Here is a 19112-nt window from a genome sequence, read left to right on the forward strand (position 1 = left end):
GCACAAAGACGCCTATAACCAGTCACTTTCACATTCACTGAGTAGGAAATAAACCTGTGTAGGCTGCAAGGAAGATAAATGTACTGTCACAAAACCCATTTTTAAAATCCAATTTAGATGTAAAATATATTGTGTTGAAATTAAAAGCTGTTATGTGCAAAATGAGGACAAATACTGGCGACACTGCTCCTTGACATATATACTGGAAAGATATTTTTGGAAAAAACAGGTGGTCCTATGTAAATTTGAGTTTATAGCTGTTTATGCCATTTTACAGAGAAAAATGAAACATTAGGTGACTCACTAGTAAAATTTGTGCATACAGAATAGTAGTTGTTTGCCTGGCCTTGTGTCACAGTTCGCATGCCAGCTGTTTGGAGGCGCTCACACGCATACAGCCAAAATGTGTTTTTATTAGCAAAGAGCTTTGAGGTCAGGATGAAAATCTTTATACTTGCCCCATCCCACTAATCACTGCGTTCATCCGTCATCCCTCATGTTAAAATAACCCGGTGAGCTAAGAGCCCGAGGCATTCCGTGATGCGTTTTATACTGGCTATTCCTTCTCTGTTTGGGGAGTGTCACATAGCTGTGAGGAGGCTTCCTGTCCCGGTACGGGATAAACCCCATAGCCACCCAGATCAGCTGTGACACCCCACACACAGACAGACAACAGCTTGGACGCTCAGGTAAGGCGGCAGATGCAACATTGCATACACACACCATCAATCATGGCCTGCACACCTTTTTTTTTCCTTGTTGCAAAATAAGCCTTTTATAATTTGCTTGCACTGCTGTGTGGTTGCAAGCGAATGCTTTTGATGTTGATTGTTACCAAAGAAAAACAATCCTACTAATCCAATTGCTTCCACCATGAAAGGTGAGCTGAATCTCTCATTTCATATAACGCAGGTGGAAAGTGAATGTTGTACTTGCCCAACAGACATCTACTGGATCAAAAGTCATATTGGATTTGATTTGGCGGATGAAATCAACGTATGTTTGAGTTGCAGGATTAAAGCCGGATCAAAATTAATAACGGCAGGTGTGCAGTCTACAAACATCATTAAGAAGCTTCCATGCATGGAATAAATATTACAGTAGTATTAGGCTATAGCATCACATCATTAAGAATAGTTCAGTGGTTTAGTTTAACTTTTTTGCCCAGTGTGTTTATAATGTAGCACGGCTTGTGACTCGCAAATTGTTTCAGCCACAACCATATCCCCATATATCCTTAAACTAATTCATAAATAACTGTAAAATCACTTTTTTGTCTGTTTTTACTATTGATAAAAAATAAAGAAAAAACTCCAATGTGTATTCTTTAAATTGCATTTTTTTTTCTTGTTCATAATCATTGAAATATAACTTGGGTAATCAAGCCATATGGCTGGCAATAAAGGTGTAAAAAATTTGAATTGGAAGATCTTTTTTTATTTTAAGATACAAGTGCACCAATTTAAAATATATCGAGGTATTTATATATTTTTTTATAATGGACGAATATATGAATGCCCCATTCACAGTACTGTCAAATTCATTCTCATGTGTGTAAAATGACAAGAAACTATACAACTCAAACCATAATCCCACTGATTCAGATCAAATGTATAATTGTATCATAGGGACGTGATGTTCACGCATTTGGGTCTGGATGACGTCACCAAGCAGAGAATGTTGCAGGCTCAGATGCTGTCTAAAGAGGCCAGAGGAGGTAAGTACGTAATGAAGACGACGCACTTTCAAATGACCCACATAAACATGATACTGTACTCAAAATGTAAAGGCTGCCTGGAGACACTGCACATCCAAATCCCCATAGCACCGACTTGTTCTCCAAACATTCCAGAAAGGAGCATCCCATCCGCTGTGTTTGTTCTCCAGTGTTTCCCCGACAGCTAAGCTTTGAAAGAGCGTTCCCCTAACCTAAGCAAAATGTGACTCCTGCCAGCAGATTTCATGCCCGGGCCGCTCCTCCGAATGCTTCGGCTTCTCCAAACACTTATCATGTGCGGGAAATAAGGCTATCCTTTCATTGGGGGGTGCCTTTCATCTCGAGATTCCTATTTATATGTCCGGTTACCCTTGCAACCTCGGACAACAATAAATACTGGCACTGACATCATCTTGAGGCTATTTCAGTGTGTCTGCATGGCCATGATAGCAAAAAAAGCGGAGCTCTGTGGATTTTAACTTAATTATACGTATGTGATATTATTTAAATCAGCACTCCTCTGTTGCTGCTTAGTTCTAGCAGAAAGCGATGGTGGCCTACATTGAGAGAACAACCCCATTTCTAATATCTATTCCATGAAATTGTATTCATTTATTCACAAGAGTTAACTCTCTTCAGTTCGTATTATTCGCATGCCTCCACTCTTTCAAGGCATGTTTGCTCAGTTAGACTTTAGCTTCTATGTGCTTCAGTGTCAATCTAATCTTCATCGAGTCAGGCCAAGATACATTAGAAACGGTTTCTTTAACCAATCAGAATTCAAATTCATATTCACAAGGCCAAAGCACCAGCGTGTTTGATGGACTCCAAATGCCACTTGCTGGGCAAGTCAATAGCGGCCATCTTTAATTGCCACTCACTAAGCGTACATGACTTGATTGATTGATTTCGCTGCAGCATTAATAATTACATATAGAATTATACATTTTCTCATATCAGGTATATGTACATGGCATTTACGTGCTGGCCTTTTGCACTTTATTTGCACTTTTATGCCTTGCGTCAGGGAGGCTGAATCTGGGGAAGAAGGTCAGCGTCCCAAAAGACGTGATGATTGAGGAACTCAACCTTCCGTCCAATCGAGGTTCTCGCATGTTTCAAGAGAGACAGAAGCGGGCTGAGAGATTCACGCTGGAGAACGTGGCCAACAGTGCTCACAACGCCATGAGTGTAAGACATAGACAAACACTGACTCATAGCGACTGCAATTTAAAAAAAAAAAAAATTGCGAATGTGAAATAAAAGCATCAAAGAGCAAGGAGCAGAGATCTGTGAACCTTGGTGTTTTCAAATTCTGTGGACAGAGCAAAAATAACTCATAAGAACAATATCTTGCATATTATGTACTACTTTAGAATTGTCTGTCAACATTTGCACAAGCCATCCATTCATTACCTACCATGCTTGTCTTCACAAAGTTTGCTGAAGCCGAGCTGATATCTTATGAAAGGCTTGTTACACTCTGAACTAGTCACCAGTCAATCACAGAGCACTATTAGTCAAACAATGGGTGGGTGGATGACGTCAATTACACCTATAAACAATTAGAGTATTTTATTGTTATTATCCATAAAAGCTGGAGTACGAAACACAAATATTTTGTCAGTCAGAATCAAACTGTTATTACATTAGCAGGCTACATCCTGCTACATTATTTTTAGTTCTGTAGCAGTAAAACAATTTCCATCTCTTCAATCAAACAGCAAAAACACAGACAAAGTTGAAAACAACCTAGGAAATATGCTACTTCCTGGTTCAAGCAGGATGATGTGAATTTTGGGATTTGAAGCATAAGGAACAGTTCGGTCATGACTCAAAGAGCAAAAAGAAAATTGTGTCTACATTTCCATTTGGATGTTAGCAAGCCCCTGGTGCTCTGTGGATTAGTTTACCTCACATGGCAGGACTGTACCACTTTTGATACCCTGAAGTCAGCTTTCATTGGCTCACCTGACTAAATGTGGGTAAAAAAAAAATTATGGAAAATGGATGGCAGGACCTTTTGACATCCCTTATGAGATTTAAATGAAAAACTCTCAAACAGTGTCAGTATAATTCAACTTATCCTTTCAAAGGCAAACGTTTTGATACAGCTCTTTGTAATTTATCTCATTGTGAAGGTATATCAATTCTATGGTGAAGGCACAAGATTTAAGAATGACACCTTCCTCAATTGAGGGACTGTGGTCATCATTACAGAAATGTATTTAGTTTCCAGCTTTGACAAATTTCACATTGCCTTTGTCGTTCATTTCTATCAGGCGCATCTTTAGTCTGTGTTATAGTCTCGGAGGAATGCTTGGATCACCCCTACGTCCTTTCTTACTTTAGAAAACTTTGCAGAACTGTGTCCCCTGTAGCTCAGAGGCACGATTAAAGTGAACTCCTAAAACCCTGTGACTGCAACCAATCTAATTGTCCCTTTCTTAGGCCTATCCAGTGGCTGTTCCTCCCCCGCAAATCATCCAAAAGCCTCAGGGAGGAAAGGAGAACCAAGCTTTTGCTACCGCTGGTAAGCATCGCCTGGTTATGAACCTTCAGAAGACGCTAGCAAAGAAGGGCAATCCCGTGTCCTCGCTCCAGGTAAACGGTGCTGCACTGTGCCTAAAGGACGCCGGCCGCAGTGTGACACAAGTAGAATGGCTAGTTCAGCCTAATGCTGGTGGGGATAAAGCCAATGCTTGTAGAGTTTCTGCCTTGTAGTCACAAAAAAATGAAAGCATTGTTATGCTTGCCGCTTAGCATAAATGTTTTGTTATACACACTGAGAATTTGTGACTGTAGTGACAATTCATTGCATTGAAATGTAGTATATTACGGCTGCTGTACTGCTGCTGAATCGTTGGAAGTAAGTCACATCCAGTAAACACTTTTTTGCTGCTCTTTTTCAAAACCAGATGGCATATGGTCACTTTACATTTTGTTAAAATTTGTTTTAGTTTCTGTCTGATAATTCCTGTGATGAGTTGTTTTGCTTGATCACTCGCAATGTTTGTGTTTTTCAGTGTCTTGTAAGCCTGGGAGGCCTCGGCACTTTGTTTGGTGTATGGTGTGATAACTAACCAAACTAAAAACTTCATATTCTCCCCAATTAAATGCTTAACTAACCTATTGTGTAATAATTTACAAGCTATCGCTTAGCTAAGCTGTGAACATACCTATAAAACCATGTAGGTTTTCTAATGACAGATTAGCTGTCGGAATTGGTGCTTCTCTGAGTTGTAAACTTTGCATGTTGCCAATTTAGTGTTCCCTATTTTCAAACACCATAATTCATTTATCCAAATAATATTTGGCGCTCGCTCCATGATACTTGCTTCATAATCTGGCTTCGGCATGTTGTATGGTAGCATATTTTGTTACTACTATGTCAGCTAGCAAACTCTACAAAAATTTGTTAAAAATCAAAAATGGCACACTGTCTTGAAAAAATGCAGATCATGTTGAACAATCAATCAGTTCCAATTTTATGAATAACAAGTAAAAATGGAGTCTTTCATAAATTATAACCTGAAGTCCAAAAATAGATCATTTAAATTTGCCCCCCCCCCCGCCATCTTTTCTTCCATCAGGATACTCTGCCCCACTGAATGAGATTCCTCATGAGAAGTTCAACACAACAGCAATTCCCAGATTCTACTGGTCTCCATGGAGGGAAGCTTTGCGCCATGACAAGGAACTTCTGGAAGCCCTCAATGCTCAGTTGCCATTACCACAAAGACATCAGGTTGCCCACTACAGGTGTTTCAACAGGTAAAGGTTGGGAAATGCTTCCTTAAACCCCTAATTGATTTAATAAACAAGAAGTACAGTACTTTTGAGGTGAAAAGGTGAAAGAGGTCATCCATGGCCATCAGATGATCTAACCACCCCAATCATCTGGGCTCTAGTCCATGTTTCCACAATTCAAGTATTCAGACAGCTTCTGCTGTGCACTTTCATGGACTGTAGCTGCATGCTGGCTATTTTCAATCTTGACATTGGAGATGGCCCACTGGGATTCAGTTTTCAACGCTCGAGCAAGAGACTGAGAATCGAAGCCATAGAACTTAGTGCAATGCATCCGCACCGTGAGGAAAGACAAATATTGCTTTTTGGCAGATGGTGAGCCAAGACACAACAGATTCTATGACCTAAGAGGTCATGCTGTTCTGGGCATAGGCTCGTCCATCTGTTTGAGTGTATGCGGCAGTATGCCACTTCACAATTTGATATACAGTATTTTGCCAATGTTATAGCAACCTTTTTCACAACAGTTTTTAATTTAATTTGACAGAGTTTGCACCGAAGAAATGCAAAAGCAATTTACAGAAAACATGGCCAAAAGTCCATGAGATCTGGACAAAAAGTGCAATGACAATTTTTCACTATTTCGTTTTTTTAATGGAAATGCCCATCTAGTCACCACTCTCAGTGAGCCAGGAATGTAATTATTCGAGAGTTTCTGGGGTTATATATTTTTTTCAATGCAATGGGCGTCAATTATTCATGGCTTTTAGCTATTCACAGGCCAGTCCGGTCCCTATCGTCAAATGGCGGGGATCCCCTGTATTGGTTTTAGTGGGCCACTTTAAGTGAAGTTAAGGGCCGGACCTGAGCCCCGGGCTTGATATTCGACACCGATGAGATACATGCACATGATGTCACTTTTTTTTCTGCCAGCCGCTTGAAAAATGAGACCCCAGCGGCTGGCTCTATTTACACCCTCTAAGATTTTGATGAAATTGTGAAACCTCCATCAAGTCAAAGCTCAACTAATGGACAGAGCAGCTGGTGATAAACAGGATGAGTCACCCTGAATCCCAGGTGGTCCACTGCCCCATATCAGACCTTCAATTCAGTCAGAAACATAAAAGTAGAAATTGTCCACATTTGATGGTATTATGTGAGGCTGCATAACACATTAAAACAAATGTTTTTCTTTTGACTTGCAGGTCTCCCATGCCGTTTGGAGGGGCACTGTCCAGCAAGAGGGTGATCCCCGTTATTAGCTATGAGGCCCAAGAATCCCCAAACCTGCCTGGCGCCACTTTGGAGCGCACGTACCATCGGCCTAATTTCAACAGAGCGCCAAGGGGGTGGAGAGGCCATCAGTGCCCTGAATCTAATGAACTATGAAAAAGGACTAATTAGTTTAAGACCGTCATCTCTGTTAATCAGCAGCAACAGCAGGAGGGAGGAGGCAAAAAAAAACTCACATAATAGATAATGTGGTTAGCTGCTACATTGAGTGGCTGCGGCAGATGAGGCAACGTCAGGGTTTTGAAATGGTAATTTTCACAGTCGAGCACTGGATTAGCAGGATGCATAAAACTGTTTGTCACAAGCAACACTCATTCGTATAGCTTGGCTGAATCGAGGGTTGCAACAATAATGGAAAATAATAAAATAATGACAATGAACAAATTTATGGGAAATTCATCTTAATTTTTCCAGGAAATTAACAGAAACTTTATTTCTCCTTTGCAATCATTTCAATATGTCCAACAAGTCTCTGATGTTTCATCTTTTCTAACGCCGACTTTGATCATCCACAAAGACTATGAAAGACTGTAATGCGTCCTTTTAATAGGTGAAAGAAATATCCAAAGAAAACATATCATTGAACTAAGTCATTACACAGTGGAATATTAACATTGTTTTTAAAAAAAAAATTTAAAAAAAAAAGCATGACGAATCTTGACAGCCTGCACTGATTCAGTTGGTGCGCTGCACCGCGGATGCCAAACAAACCTAATAATATGATGCATGTTGGAGTTTGTAATTGCATCCAGTCCACAGCGTGTTTCCAAGCCCACAGACGGTACGGTATGACAAAAGGGGTAAAGATAACCAATCAGAGTAGAGTTTGGGCCTGGTCACTAATCGCCATGGCGTGCACCGTGTGCAGCGTGGGCACCCATCCGCTGGGGATCTTGGGAAGGGTAATGGATTTGACCTGGAGGTCTCATGCCCATGGGCGGGGGGGGCATTGGTGGAGCCATGGGACCCATGGGGTGAAACATTGGTGGGCCAAAACCTATGAAAGATATGGTCAACACAACATTAGATGCTTCAGATCTGCCGGCACATATGATGAATCACTGATGGAAGAACATTAAGTTTTCAGGATACAGGAGCTCAGACAAGCATTTGAGTAGATATTGGTTGCGGGTTTACCTGGAGGAGGCGGGTTGAGGCCTGGGGGTGGCGGCAAAGTAAGGTTCATGACAGCTGGAGAGGTACTTGGGTCCAGGTTAAAATAATTTGCTGGAGCTTCTTCATCAAGAGGTGGTGGTGGAGGTAATGCTGCAAAATTGTTAGAAAATAACATCAACAATTCTGTTGGCTTCATTGCAGAGTGAAATTTAGGTATTGAACTTACCTCCTGGTAGTCCTGGCACAGGATCGAGTCTTGTACCCATCTCACTAACTCCTTCGCCCTCCTTTCCTCTTGCTGCCTGGGACCTGAAAATTGTTATAAATGCACATTTTAGGAGTCACTGTGAGCTGTTTCATGGTACATGCGCATTCCTAGAATGCCTTACCTTCCCCACTTGACCGTGAGCCTCTGACCATTGATGATGAGCTTGTTGAAGGAGTTTTCTGCAGCCATTTCAGCAGCTTGCCGTGTGGCAAACTGGATGAAGGCGCATTGCTGCCTTTGTACTAATGTGATGGTACGAATCTCACCAAACTGGTAGAAGAAGCCCCTTAAATAAAAAAAAAGTCAACATCCAGCACAAATTCCCATGTTGAAAAATCACAGTAAAAAAGCAAACAAACAAAAGCTCACTTGAGATCACCATCTGTGACTGTTTCGCCAAGACCCGCGATGTATAGTGTGGTGATGGACTTGTCATCTGGGGGGTCCAGCCTGGGCATGGTAGAGGCCCGTTTCAGCAGCTTGTCAGCAACTGGATCATTGATGCCATAGTAACGATCCTTGATGTTCTGGTCAGCGAGCGGGTCATCAGGATCTGTGGGCTTCTCATGCCTGTGTAAAAGCAACGAGGCATCAGGTGGGCCCACATTACACATTGCCAATTAAGAATTGCTTAAACTTCTAAATAACCTGCCCAACAGCTGACGCTGCAAGCCTTTTGTTTGATATAGATCTATTGTGTTATTGCCACGCACCTGTAAGGACACTCTTCCCCTCTCCTACACTCGCCCTTAACCCAGAAGGAGCAGATGTGTGGACGGTTCCTCTTGTAGTATGGTGTCGTGCGAGCCAGTTTCAGCAACATGTCACTAGAGCTGGCCGCCTTGCCGCCCTGACCGCCTGGCCATGCGGCATCCAAATCAGCTAACTATGAACAAATATGAACACAAAAAAGACATGAGGGTTCAATCATTATAGTTATCTGCAACTCGTATTACTTTTCAGGAGATACGGTTTTGAGCAGCCGCACATACGCAAATCTATTTTTATTTTACCACAAACAACATGGCATGGTTGTCAAGGAAGAAGCAGATTAGCCTGACGGCTTTAGCTGTATTAGAATGAATCAAAAGGGAGAAACACAAAAAGAAATCGGGGAATGTTTATCCATTTGCTATATGCAAGGTACACTTGAAACCCAACAAATAGACATGACCAATGTTTTTATGCTGTTGCATCTGATAGCTGTAATATTTCAGTTATAAATACACAAATTAATTAGAAATATATATACAACATCTGTGCAATTTATTTAGCTGTTTTGCAACAAAATGGGGTGTTAGAAAAATAAAATCATACAGCAGGGGGGAAAAAAGTACTTCTCAAATTAATACAACACTGGGCACAAGCACGATAAAGCAAATACCTCTCTCTCCATGTTCTGTGTAAAGTATTCTTTGTTCACATCCGAGCGAGGAATGTCATCTTTAATGGCAAGGCCAGTATCTCGAACCTGGATGGGTAAACCTAAGAAAAAGACAAAATGCATTCAAAGGTGTAACTCATTGGTTAAATACTTCAGACATAAATGTGTAACGTAAACCAAAACCAAACACTCACCATACTCCAGATCCAGCAGACATGTCTGACAAACATTCTTCATTTTACTACAAGTCTGACAAACTTCAGTCTTCTTGAAACGCATACGTGTCCCTGGACACCAGCGGAATACGGTAAAAGGCCGTGCACAGATCTGATAGCAAAATATACAACCATCATACAGTGAAGATCACATTACATGTTAAAACTTCTATTATGTTTGCTGATTTAGAGTATATAGGCATACCTTGCATTCTTTTCCATATTTCTCTTTGGTCTAGTGGGAGGGAAAAAGACAATGAAAAGAAGTGGTACATGGTTGAGTGCATTCCACAAAGCAACAACGAGGTGATACATTGAAGCAACAAACGCTCACCCACCATTCGGATGTAAGGGTTTTCTCCGAGACATGTTTGACAGAGAATTGGGAAATCCTGTAAAACAAGTGTTTTAGTCAGCAGGGGAAGGAGGTAACACAGTACACAAACAGGTTTCAAAGACATTTCGATCTCTTTGTGTGTCTTGGCATGTGAAGAAATTGACAATAAAGCAGACTTTGACTTTTGACTTTGAAGTACATTTTACAGGCACCATTTTAGAATATTTCATTGTCTGATGGGTGTTTACACTTCCTACATCTGTAAACAAATACTCGAATGTTCTACTGCCTCTTCCCCCCCATCTCAGTTGAGTACTATATCAGATCATTTGAACTGTTTTTGTTGAGGGGAGGCAGTTTTTGGTCCCCATGGGCCAATGTATTAAAACCGGAACTGCATACTAGTGACAGTAAAAATAATTCTTACTTCTATTTATATAAAAAAAAAGACTGATAATTTCCCACCTCTGTAAGTACAGTTATAGGCTACAGCAAACATGATTACACTTCGTTCACATTCGAAAATTGGGAACGCTCGTCTGCTAACGCTAGGCTCAATTTGGTCATCGTCGCATCCAAACGACCTAATGGTGGCTGGTTTTCACCAGTTTTCCACCAATAGATCGACCGCAGATGCTTATATGAAATGCTTTGTTAATGTGAGGAATCGAAATTTGAACCAGTGTTAAGGCAGGATCACGTGAAAAAAGGCTCGCATCCACGTTACGAACGTTAGCTTGCTAAAGCTAACTAGCTGGGCAACGAAGGAACATATTAGGGGTAAAAGTGGGCATATTTTTCAAGTAAAGTTATTCAGGGGAGCTATACGAGATAACCGTTCTAACGACAGCGTTCACTGTTTGAAAAATAATTAGAGTTCAACGTACCGCGTCTTCCCAGTTCTGTCTATTGTACGTGTTGGAGCCGAGGGACGTCGCCATTTTGCGAAGTGTGATGTCAGACCGCGATGCACTGTGGAAGTGTCTCGTTTGGTCGCATGGTGTCGCCCTTTCCGAGAGGCCTCCTCGAGTAGAACTGTTGACGATAAAAGCACGCATAAAGGTCAAATGATCTTGAAAGGGGGCGGGGATTAACGCAAGATTTGATCATTTTTATTTCCAAATAGTCAGAGATGGGAAGTAATAAAGTACAAAACAACTGCTTGGTTTCCCTGGTGATGTTTTATCCCCAACGTTTGAAGAAAAAAAGATGTGGAGGAACATGAACCAGGGTGCATCATCAAATGTGACGCAGCAGATTCAGAGAAGCAAGATATTCCCCGTGTGTGGCCTTGTAATTAAAACAATTATTTGAAGTTCTCATATTCAATAATAATTTGTGGCTAATGTCTTGTATTTATTTGCCAGCCAAAAACTACAAGCTTTTGGTTTTCAATAATCACCGTCTAATCTGATCAAAAAAAATATGTTCTGCCTATGGCAGTTCTGTTAAGATGGAGAGGAGAGGAACATAAGTCAGTCACGAGGCACATATAGACAAAACACCACTCACACTTTCATTTAACCTGACATGAATGGTGTTGACATGTGAGTGCTAAGCCACAGTACTCGTAGAAAACATATAGCTCGGATAAAACATGCAAACTCCACTTAGAGGGCCAAGATCAAGACAGAAACTCCGATCTGTTGTAAAATGTTGAAGAGCACATGAATAGGTATACTACTTAACCCAATTCCTATGTTTGCTTACAGTTTAACTACCCACCTGTTCACTTCAGATCAGGGTGTCTTTGGTGTGTGAAACTCCAATTAGTGGGGCACAGGAAGTTTGCCATATCGGATTGGCAATAAGCCCCTGATGTTTAGTTAAGTTCAGGATGAGGGTGTGGAGTCAAATGATTGAGGATTAGATGGTAGAGCTCTTTCTCGCTTTGTCTGTCTCAACATTCAGGACATCATTAAGAATATTCAGTTCTGTTTACAGGCCATTCTTTTTCTTAATTACATTTCCATGAAAAATTGACAAAAGTATCTCCGCCCCTTCCCGTTTCCTTTTCAGTGGATTGCAGTGAGAATAAGTGAGAAAGGAGTAGCTCTGAGACATTCAATGAGTTGTGTTCCCCCGTCTTCTGTGTCATGTGACATGGATGAGACAACCAAAGCTGTTTTTGAAGGGCGGCTTTGTTACGGATTTAGCCACTCCGTAATCAGAATCACCACAACCTCCTGAAGTCACAAGGTGCGGAGACCAAGGTGAACAAGCTGCTTCAAAAAGAATGACTCCGTGGTTGTCATCCTCACATTTAATTTCCAATTTCAGTAGTTACTGGAAATTGCATGATAGTGTTGAGTCATAATCAACAACATAATGTGCTTCTTATATGTATGAGAGAAATGTACATCACAAAGTGCACTGATGCTTCTTAAATTATTGTATTAAGCAAAATATTCACTTAAGATGGTCTCTTTTGTAATGATATGCATTCACAGGCCACTACATTAGGTACAGCTGCCCAGTCAGTTAGTGGTAATATCCAGGGATATTTTATTTAAGTATGATGCTCCACTGAGGTAGCTCAAAGCAAAAATTTTGCAACCACTGATTAATCTACTTCTATATATATACCACAGCAAATTTCAACAGCAGAGCTAGATAGGTAGGTAGAGAGAGAGAGAGAGAGAGAGATATAGAGATAGAGAGAGAGAGAGAGAGAGAGAGAGAGAGAGAGAGAGAGAGAGAGAGAGAGAGAGAGAGAGAGAGAGAGAGATGGATAGATGTCGCAAATGAGTTATCTTACTTTTTTTCCTACGAGAGCCTTTAAAAACTATAATAAAAAAAGGCTAATCCCAATAATACTACGTGCCTTTCCCTGCGTACTGGAGATATACTAAATACACACGCACTCAAACACAGTTCATCAGCCCCACTATAATCTCATGACTAAAGTGCACAGATTCATTTAAGCCCCGTCAGGAATATGCATAAACACGCATCGTTTCTTTGCGGACTTGGGCAGCAGGCACGTGTGCAAGTGAGGAGGGGGGGTCCACAGCAGTAGTGCCCCCTATGGACAGTTATGGAACACTGCAGGTGAACAGAGCTGCAGAAAGAGAGGGGGCATTCTCAGATTTCCCGACTTCTCCCAACCGCTCCGCTGATTCCACATCACCGCGGCGATCCGAAACGACATGCGCTCAGCCCTCCTCGATTCCCTGGCCGTTTCTCAAAACGACCACCGATAACGGTTGATGTAGCTGCAAATGAGGTGAGTCCATCGACGCGGTGCCGCTTCGTCGCGGTGTTTTCGCACATGTTATCCCCGCCGCTCGCTCGCCCTCCCAAGCTAGGCTAGCCGTGTGTTGTTGGCGAAGGCGGAGAACGAGGCCAGCCCTCGGCCTCTCCAAGCTCCCCGGGCTGGACAACGGCAAGACCCGGTTTCTCGAGCGGCTTCCTTCGACGCTTGATGCTACTCCTTCGGCGTGTGTAGCGGGAGGGGACTCGCCGTATTGTCGAAGTTTGGGCTGGGATTAGATCCGCTATGCGGTTGCATAGCGGGATTTAGTCTGCGTTCATTCCGCAATGGAGCCGAGCCGCCACAGACGCTAACTTCTTTTTTCCAACTTTGTAGCTTCAGCTGCGGTTTACTACATGGCCGCGAGACCATTGCGGTAAATTAGTTTAATCGGGGGGTCGCGATTGACCTACAAATGTCATCGTGTAATGTGTGTTTTGCTATCAAGGGTTTAAAAGGCCAAACCAGTTTGTGTGCAAATGATATTATAAAGGTCGACACGGCTCTCTGACAAAGGTGGATAAACACGGCAATGTAACGGCTGATTTTTTTTTTATTTTGTTTTTTCCCAAACGACAACGGGAGCTTCATTAATAACTCAATTGTCACACCGAGCATGCATCCATTAGACTTAGTATTTTGGAAGTACCTGTAGCCTTTTGTATGGTTGGCGATGTTGCTGCACGATTAGTGGGGACATTGGACGGAAATGGACGCAGGCGTTAATATGTTCTTACCATGTGTCTTGCTGAGTGTTTTGCTTTTCCCCACTCCCGATTGTCTAAACAATGTCAGTCTGCTTTGTTGTGTGTAATGGTGCAGGGTTAGATCACACGCCTGCTTTTAAAATCGAGGCTCTACTTATAATCAAGTACATAAGCATTGGACTTCACACCAGCCAGAGGTAAAAAGCCCAGACCTGCCTGAAATCTTTCGCCCCTGGCTGTGCATGTGTGCACCTATAGAGGAAGATTGCTAAAGAGCAGTGAGTGACTCACGCCCTGGATGTGTTTACCTCAATCTTAAGGACTTTCCCTGCATTTTGTCCCCTACATGTTACACGTTTTTTTTTTCAGTCCAACATCTCTATTTTTCTTAGATGATTTAATCTGTTATGGATTTTTATCAAAGGCTGTCATTTATTTGTCAAAATGATGGTGGGTTGAATGTTTCCGTTGCGTCCTGTTTATCTTTGCCAAATATTTGTGTGGTTGTTCCATCTGACTGCTCCCGCTAGTTGCCAAACTTGCTGTGATCTAGCACGCCCGTTTCATGAATGCTCCCACACAGTCATTTGATCGTGTTTATCAGAATCTCATACGTGGATATATTCCTGTAGAAAGCTGTGGCTCCTTAGTCATAATGCCTATACAAAGCATGACATGATGTCTAAACGGTCAAACTGTGCTTGGATACCCACGTGAAATGCAGCAAAGAAAATGTTGCTTCTTGTCAATTGTAGCTTTGATTGGATTGTTGTGATTGAAATTTTCCTGGAAGAGAGACTGAATTAAATGGCTCTGCAGTCACTGTCCCATCTCACACAGGAAGTCAACTACAGTGTCTAAAACATCCTCTGTATTTTTCCATGTCATGGTTCCTTGTTACCATGCTGTGTGTGTTTAGGGTAGACCTCATAGAAAGGTGGGGGGGGAGAGCCAGGCATTTTTCCAATACTCATATTGGAATACCCCTCAACTCTCTCTCCATTGGGTATAAACACTGCTTTGTAGCTCACTAGGGCCTCTTTCAAGCAGAGATCCTGCAAAATGGACATAATAGACGATGTTGCGTTTATCCAGCCGCCTGTGACTTTTACACAGAACCCAGTGCGAAGAGGTAGCGATGGCTGCAACTGTGTGCTCGTTCTCACGCAAACCCTAACCGTGTCCTTGTACTACACACGTGTCATCCCATCTCTGTTACGGCTTTGATGCTACCTCAGATGGCAGACAATTGGCAGCTGAAAAATGCATTTCTTTTTGCAGGCAGCGTAACCAAGTTCCTCTTCCTGTAGTGCTCATTCTTGTTGTTATAGCTTTACAGTATTTTCCTGGGGAAATTGACCACAAATAGGAGACTGATTCACAATGAAGCCTTTGGACGAACAGGAGGTAAACTGCTCTCCGGTGGTATGTAAAATTGCATTCATTCTCCGTGCTGGACTGTTCTTAGCTGGCAATTTGTATTTATTTTTTTTCTTCACGACTGATGTTAGTGTAAGTACATTTCAAGCATCATAACACAAGTAAGTACGAGCAAATGATCTGTTAGCATTTGTAATCCTTTGGAAAACCTGGACAGTGGCTTTTGAATGGTGCAAGCCTCCATCAGATTATTGGCAGGCAGTGAGGTTATGCACATGTGAGCGGCTGGACTGGGTAGCCATGCGGCTGACTGCTACAGTATGCAGGCTGGTCAGATTACTGAACGATTAGCCATGACCGCCTATCCCCGGCCCAGGGAAATGATTTTCCACTGTCATAAATCCTTAGACTGAATTACGCAGGCTGGCAAGTCAGAGATACTTAATACTATAGGTCCTATTATTGCACAATGCAACTCTTTGAGTGTTTTGCCATTGTTTGACTAGAGAACTCATTTGAATTGGGCTATTTTGAAACAAGGGGAAAGTGATTTTTACAAATCATGAGGCAAGAGTTTGATAGTAACGCCGGAGGTCACCATTTACACTTTGACATAAATGTGTCATCAGCCGATTAGAAAACAGTGTTGAAACAGGAAACGTGCCTCACATATTCCACTGTGACATGCAAAATATGAGCGTTGCCTTTGCTGTAAGTCAGTTGAGTTGAAGCTTAGACCGATCGAGAAAGGAAGAAGATAGACTTTGGTAAAGGCTAGCTGCTGGAGGTAAGGCTGTGTTTCCAAGGTGCATACCCCCTGAGGCTGGAATCTGATACATTCCAGAGGTTCCCCTATCCAGATGAATAACTGCGACAAGGGAGTCGTATTTCATCAGATGGCACAAGATTGGAGTCTATAAGTACGACTGTTGTGGTCCAGTCGCCTCTGGTTTTCTGAGGAGTTCAGGAAATTTAGGGAAAATATGTTTTCTATCCCCTTCTACAATGTAGATTTGTACCCCTGGTCACTCTTTGCTACTTTGGAGCAATGTGGCACTTGTGTAACTCTCTCAACCTTTTTTTTCTTTTTTAAAGCTCAAGACTCGTCTTGGTTCACCGTTAGACCCAAACTAATGAAATTATTTAATGTATAAAAAGTATTAATGAATGAAGATCACATCTGACATGCTATTACGACGCGAAGCATGAATCAAAAATGTTTGCGAAGAAATTGAGAGTGCCTGCATGATAAGCAATAAGAATAGCATTAATTGTTTTACCCCAACAATCTATGACCCCAATAGAAATTGACCTGCGACCCATCTTAGGGCCCAACCAAGTTTGGGAGATACTGCACTATAACATCAGTCAGTATTTTCCAATGATCAAAACACAATCTTGCTAGAGATCAAGAAAGCATAAGTATTTTTGAGTCAAAACGTGTAAATATTTAAAATGGATGCAACCACAATACCAAAGGGATTTAAGTAACATTCAGGTATATATAATCTACCATTTAACCAGTAAAAGTGCTGATAAAGATAATTATTATTATCAAATTGTCCATATGATACAGCACTACCTGAAAGCTTCTCGTACCACTGCCTCAAAGTGCTATTTTATTTAGTTATCGAAAACTAGGAGGCAGGTATTAATGGTCTTCATATCAGCCATTCAGATGGACTCTTGAGTTGCAGTTTGTTCGCTCTCTTTGGCGAGCTCTGTCCCGCTAATGAACCCATTTTCTGAGATGTAGACCGGCAGTAATAAGAATGCACCACTTCACTGTAGGATATTCTAACCCTGTACTCATCATAAGTGCTATCAGTCATCAGGTATGATTAGATCCCCCCCCCCACCCCCACCATTTCCATTTGGCTCTTCAGCCAAGTCGTTTCTTAGGTTAGCCCTGTGTGTGTGTGCATGCTTGCGCACTGAGAGGCGTATGCACTTTTAAGATGTGGATTTTCCTGTCTTGGCTTTTGATACACCCAAGATTTAAATGCCGCCCCACCCTCATTTAAATGCCGACTCACCCATTTCATGAAGGTGCACAACAGAGACTGCTATTAAGTTTATGGGAAAATCTGTACAGACCAATAAGGTGCCTAGCGCCACACCTTTTCTGACTTAAGGATCTTGACATGTATGCCAATTAGTCTTTTGTAACATTGTCTTTGGCTTCCTTTGATTTTTTTTTATATCGTGGATAACAACTCGAGGTGTTCCAAGGTTATCTTTTCATACATGCCCATTTCGCACAATATATAGCTTGTGTGTCGTTCGTTTTGGCCTAATGGCCGTTGCTCAACAGTGTGATCAAGGAGGGCAGACAGGTGGACATGAATTGGGGTGGTGGCTAGCTTCATGTTTATCCAGTTGTCCTGTAGGCCTGGCTGAGACCACACATATTCTTTCACCTCATGTCATCAGTAAAAATGTGGGCCATCTATAGCTTCTCACCATCTTGGTTTAAAAATAAATATAACTTTCTAACTGTAGGTGGAGCCTGTGAGCAAAATATAGTGTCGATACATATTTTATTATGTACGTTTGATTCAACAGCCGATTGCGACTTAAAGACTTCGTTGGATGGGCTGAACATCGTCGATGTATGTAAAACTAGAAAAGGCCGCTCAAGGGCTGTGAGACTCTCCTTTAAGGTGGCGGAGCTTAGCGCCCGAGCTGCGTCGTATGTTGAAGGACGACCAAAAAGACCGTGGCTATAGTTTGCGAGTTCTGACTGTTCATATACGTAGTTTAACTTGAGTTCAGCCGAGTACAGTTTACCCTACTTCAGATTGTGCGTTAGGAAAGTCCTACACGTTGTTTATTATACCTGCCTCTTTACCTGCCAGTTAGTGATACGTAATGTACTTGAGCATGTTTGCGAGAGCTATCATCATGGTTTGCATTCGTGTGTAGAACTTTAAGCTACACTATCTTATGTATATATTGTGTTGTGATATTTACTACTTCATTTAGACATTAATACCTATATTTGTTTTCTAGAACCACACACATACACGTACACTCAGACGTTGTCTGAAGCATCGAGTTGTGCTGTGGCTGCCGATCTCAAAACATCAGAAAACCCAAGACCCCTTTTCTAACTGGACTCACAGCAGTGTTCTGCACTACCCCACCAGCACATAGGCTGTCACTGTTTTTGTTTTGTTTTTTTGTTAATTAAAATGATGTCAGCACTAATATTCACCTGGCTGAAAAAACTAATTTAATACGCTTTAATACGAGGGCTGCTTTTTTTCATACATCTGCCTGGCTATGTCATTGAAGGAAGGACAGGAAGAATTCTAATGTTGTTTCCTGGCTTACTTTGTCTGATGTCACCTAGTGTCTGAAAACGCTGACCAATCGTCACCAAAATTCAAAGGTACAGCACTACATCAACTTTAGTTGGCTCAATATATTGAATTTTATTGACATTAAATTTAAGCTCCAGTGAGGAAATGCCATTTTCACCTCAATATTAGAAATACTGTCCTGATATTTTCTATATTATTACAGTTTGAAGTCGACAGTAATAAGGCTGTGTATATCAAATTTGGTGACAACTGGTCAGTGTTTTAAGACGCTCAGTTACAACAAGGGGCCGTAGTTTTCAAGACCTTTAACGCCGCTAAAGTTTTCTTTTTTGACTCCATAGCCACGCAGCCCTGACAGCTAACTGG

At 41.7% G+C, this 19112-nt stretch overlaps 3 protein-coding genes across 6 annotated transcripts in view; 2 read left to right on the plus strand and 1 right to left on the minus strand.

Annotated features, from left to right (window-relative positions):
• The first annotated feature begins 565 nt into the window (after positions 1 to 565).
• Positions 566 to 7144, plus strand: LOC148404457 (myozenin-2-like). Of its 2 annotated transcripts, XM_088382974.1 has the most exons (6): positions 566 to 689; positions 1629 to 1717; positions 2745 to 2908; positions 4169 to 4250; positions 5311 to 5491; positions 6673 to 7144. In XM_088382974.1, the coding sequence occupies exons 2-6, from the start codon at positions 1636 to 1638 to the stop codon at positions 6854 to 6856; spliced, it is 693 nt and encodes a 230-aa protein (XP_088239100.1). In that variant the 5' UTR covers positions 566 to 689; positions 1629 to 1635; the 3' UTR covers positions 6857 to 7144. The 2 variants fall into 2 exon arrangements, with proteins under 2 accessions (XP_088239100.1, XP_088239110.1); XM_088382984.1 differs by lacking the exon at positions 566 to 689 and having other exon boundaries at positions 1628 to 1717.
• Positions 7145 to 11115, minus strand: rbm22 (RNA binding motif protein 22). The gene is made up of 11 exons (XM_088382946.1): positions 10968 to 11115; positions 10082 to 10135; positions 9949 to 9978; positions 9723 to 9855; positions 9529 to 9629; positions 8858 to 9030; positions 8514 to 8714; positions 8266 to 8430; positions 8103 to 8185; positions 7898 to 8026; positions 7145 to 7757 (listed from the first exon to the last, which is right to left on the minus strand). The coding sequence occupies exons 1-11, from the start codon at positions 11019 to 11021 to the stop codon at positions 7600 to 7602; spliced, it is 1281 nt and encodes a 426-aa protein (XP_088239072.1). The 5' UTR covers positions 11022 to 11115; the 3' UTR covers positions 7145 to 7599.
• A 1982-nt stretch (positions 11116 to 13097) lies between these two features.
• The window catches only part of LOC148404459 (bifunctional heparan sulfate N-deacetylase/N-sulfotransferase 1-like), a 43378-nt gene continuing 37363 nt past the window's right edge, over positions 13098 to 19112 (plus strand). For all 3 annotated transcript variants that reach the window (XM_088382926.1, XM_088382916.1, XM_088382908.1), the window contains exon 1: positions 13098 to 13306. The gene's annotated coding sequence lies outside the window, so the exon portion shown is untranslated. The remainder of the gene's footprint in view (positions 13307 to 19112) is intronic.

This window comes from Syngnathus floridae, chromosome 1 (assembly GCF_059516105.1).
Source record: "Syngnathus floridae isolate MCC-2025c chromosome 1, RoL_Sflo_1.0, whole genome shotgun sequence".
Classification (NCBI taxonomy): Eukaryota; Metazoa; Chordata; class Actinopteri; order Syngnathiformes; family Syngnathidae; genus Syngnathus; species Syngnathus floridae.

Bases quoted from the DNA above. Each gene is read 5' to 3' on its own strand.
- LOC148404457 (XM_088382974.1), top strand. From the start codon at position 1,636: ATGTTCACGCATTTGGGTCTGGATGACGTCACCAAGCAGAGAATGTTG. The intron at 2,909-4,168 runs GTAAGACATAGA...TCCCTTTCTTAG, and splicing joins GTGCTCACAACGCCATGAGT to GCCTATCCAGTGGCTGTTCC. The intron at 5,492-6,672 runs GTAAAGGTTGGG...TTTGACTTGCAG, and splicing joins CACTACAGGTGTTTCAACAG to GTCTCCCATGCCGTTTGGAG.
- rbm22 (XM_088382946.1), bottom strand. From the start codon at position 11,021: ATGGCGACGTCCCTCGGCTCCAACACGTACAATAGACAGAACTGGGAA. The intron at 9,979-10,081 runs GTGGGTGAGCGT...CCCTCCCACTAG, and splicing joins AAAACCCTTACATCCGAATG to ACCAAAGAGAAATATGGAAA. The intron at 9,031-9,528 runs GTATTTGCTTTA...ATTTGTTCATAG, and splicing joins CACAGAACATGGAGAGAGAG to TTAGCTGATTTGGATGCCGC.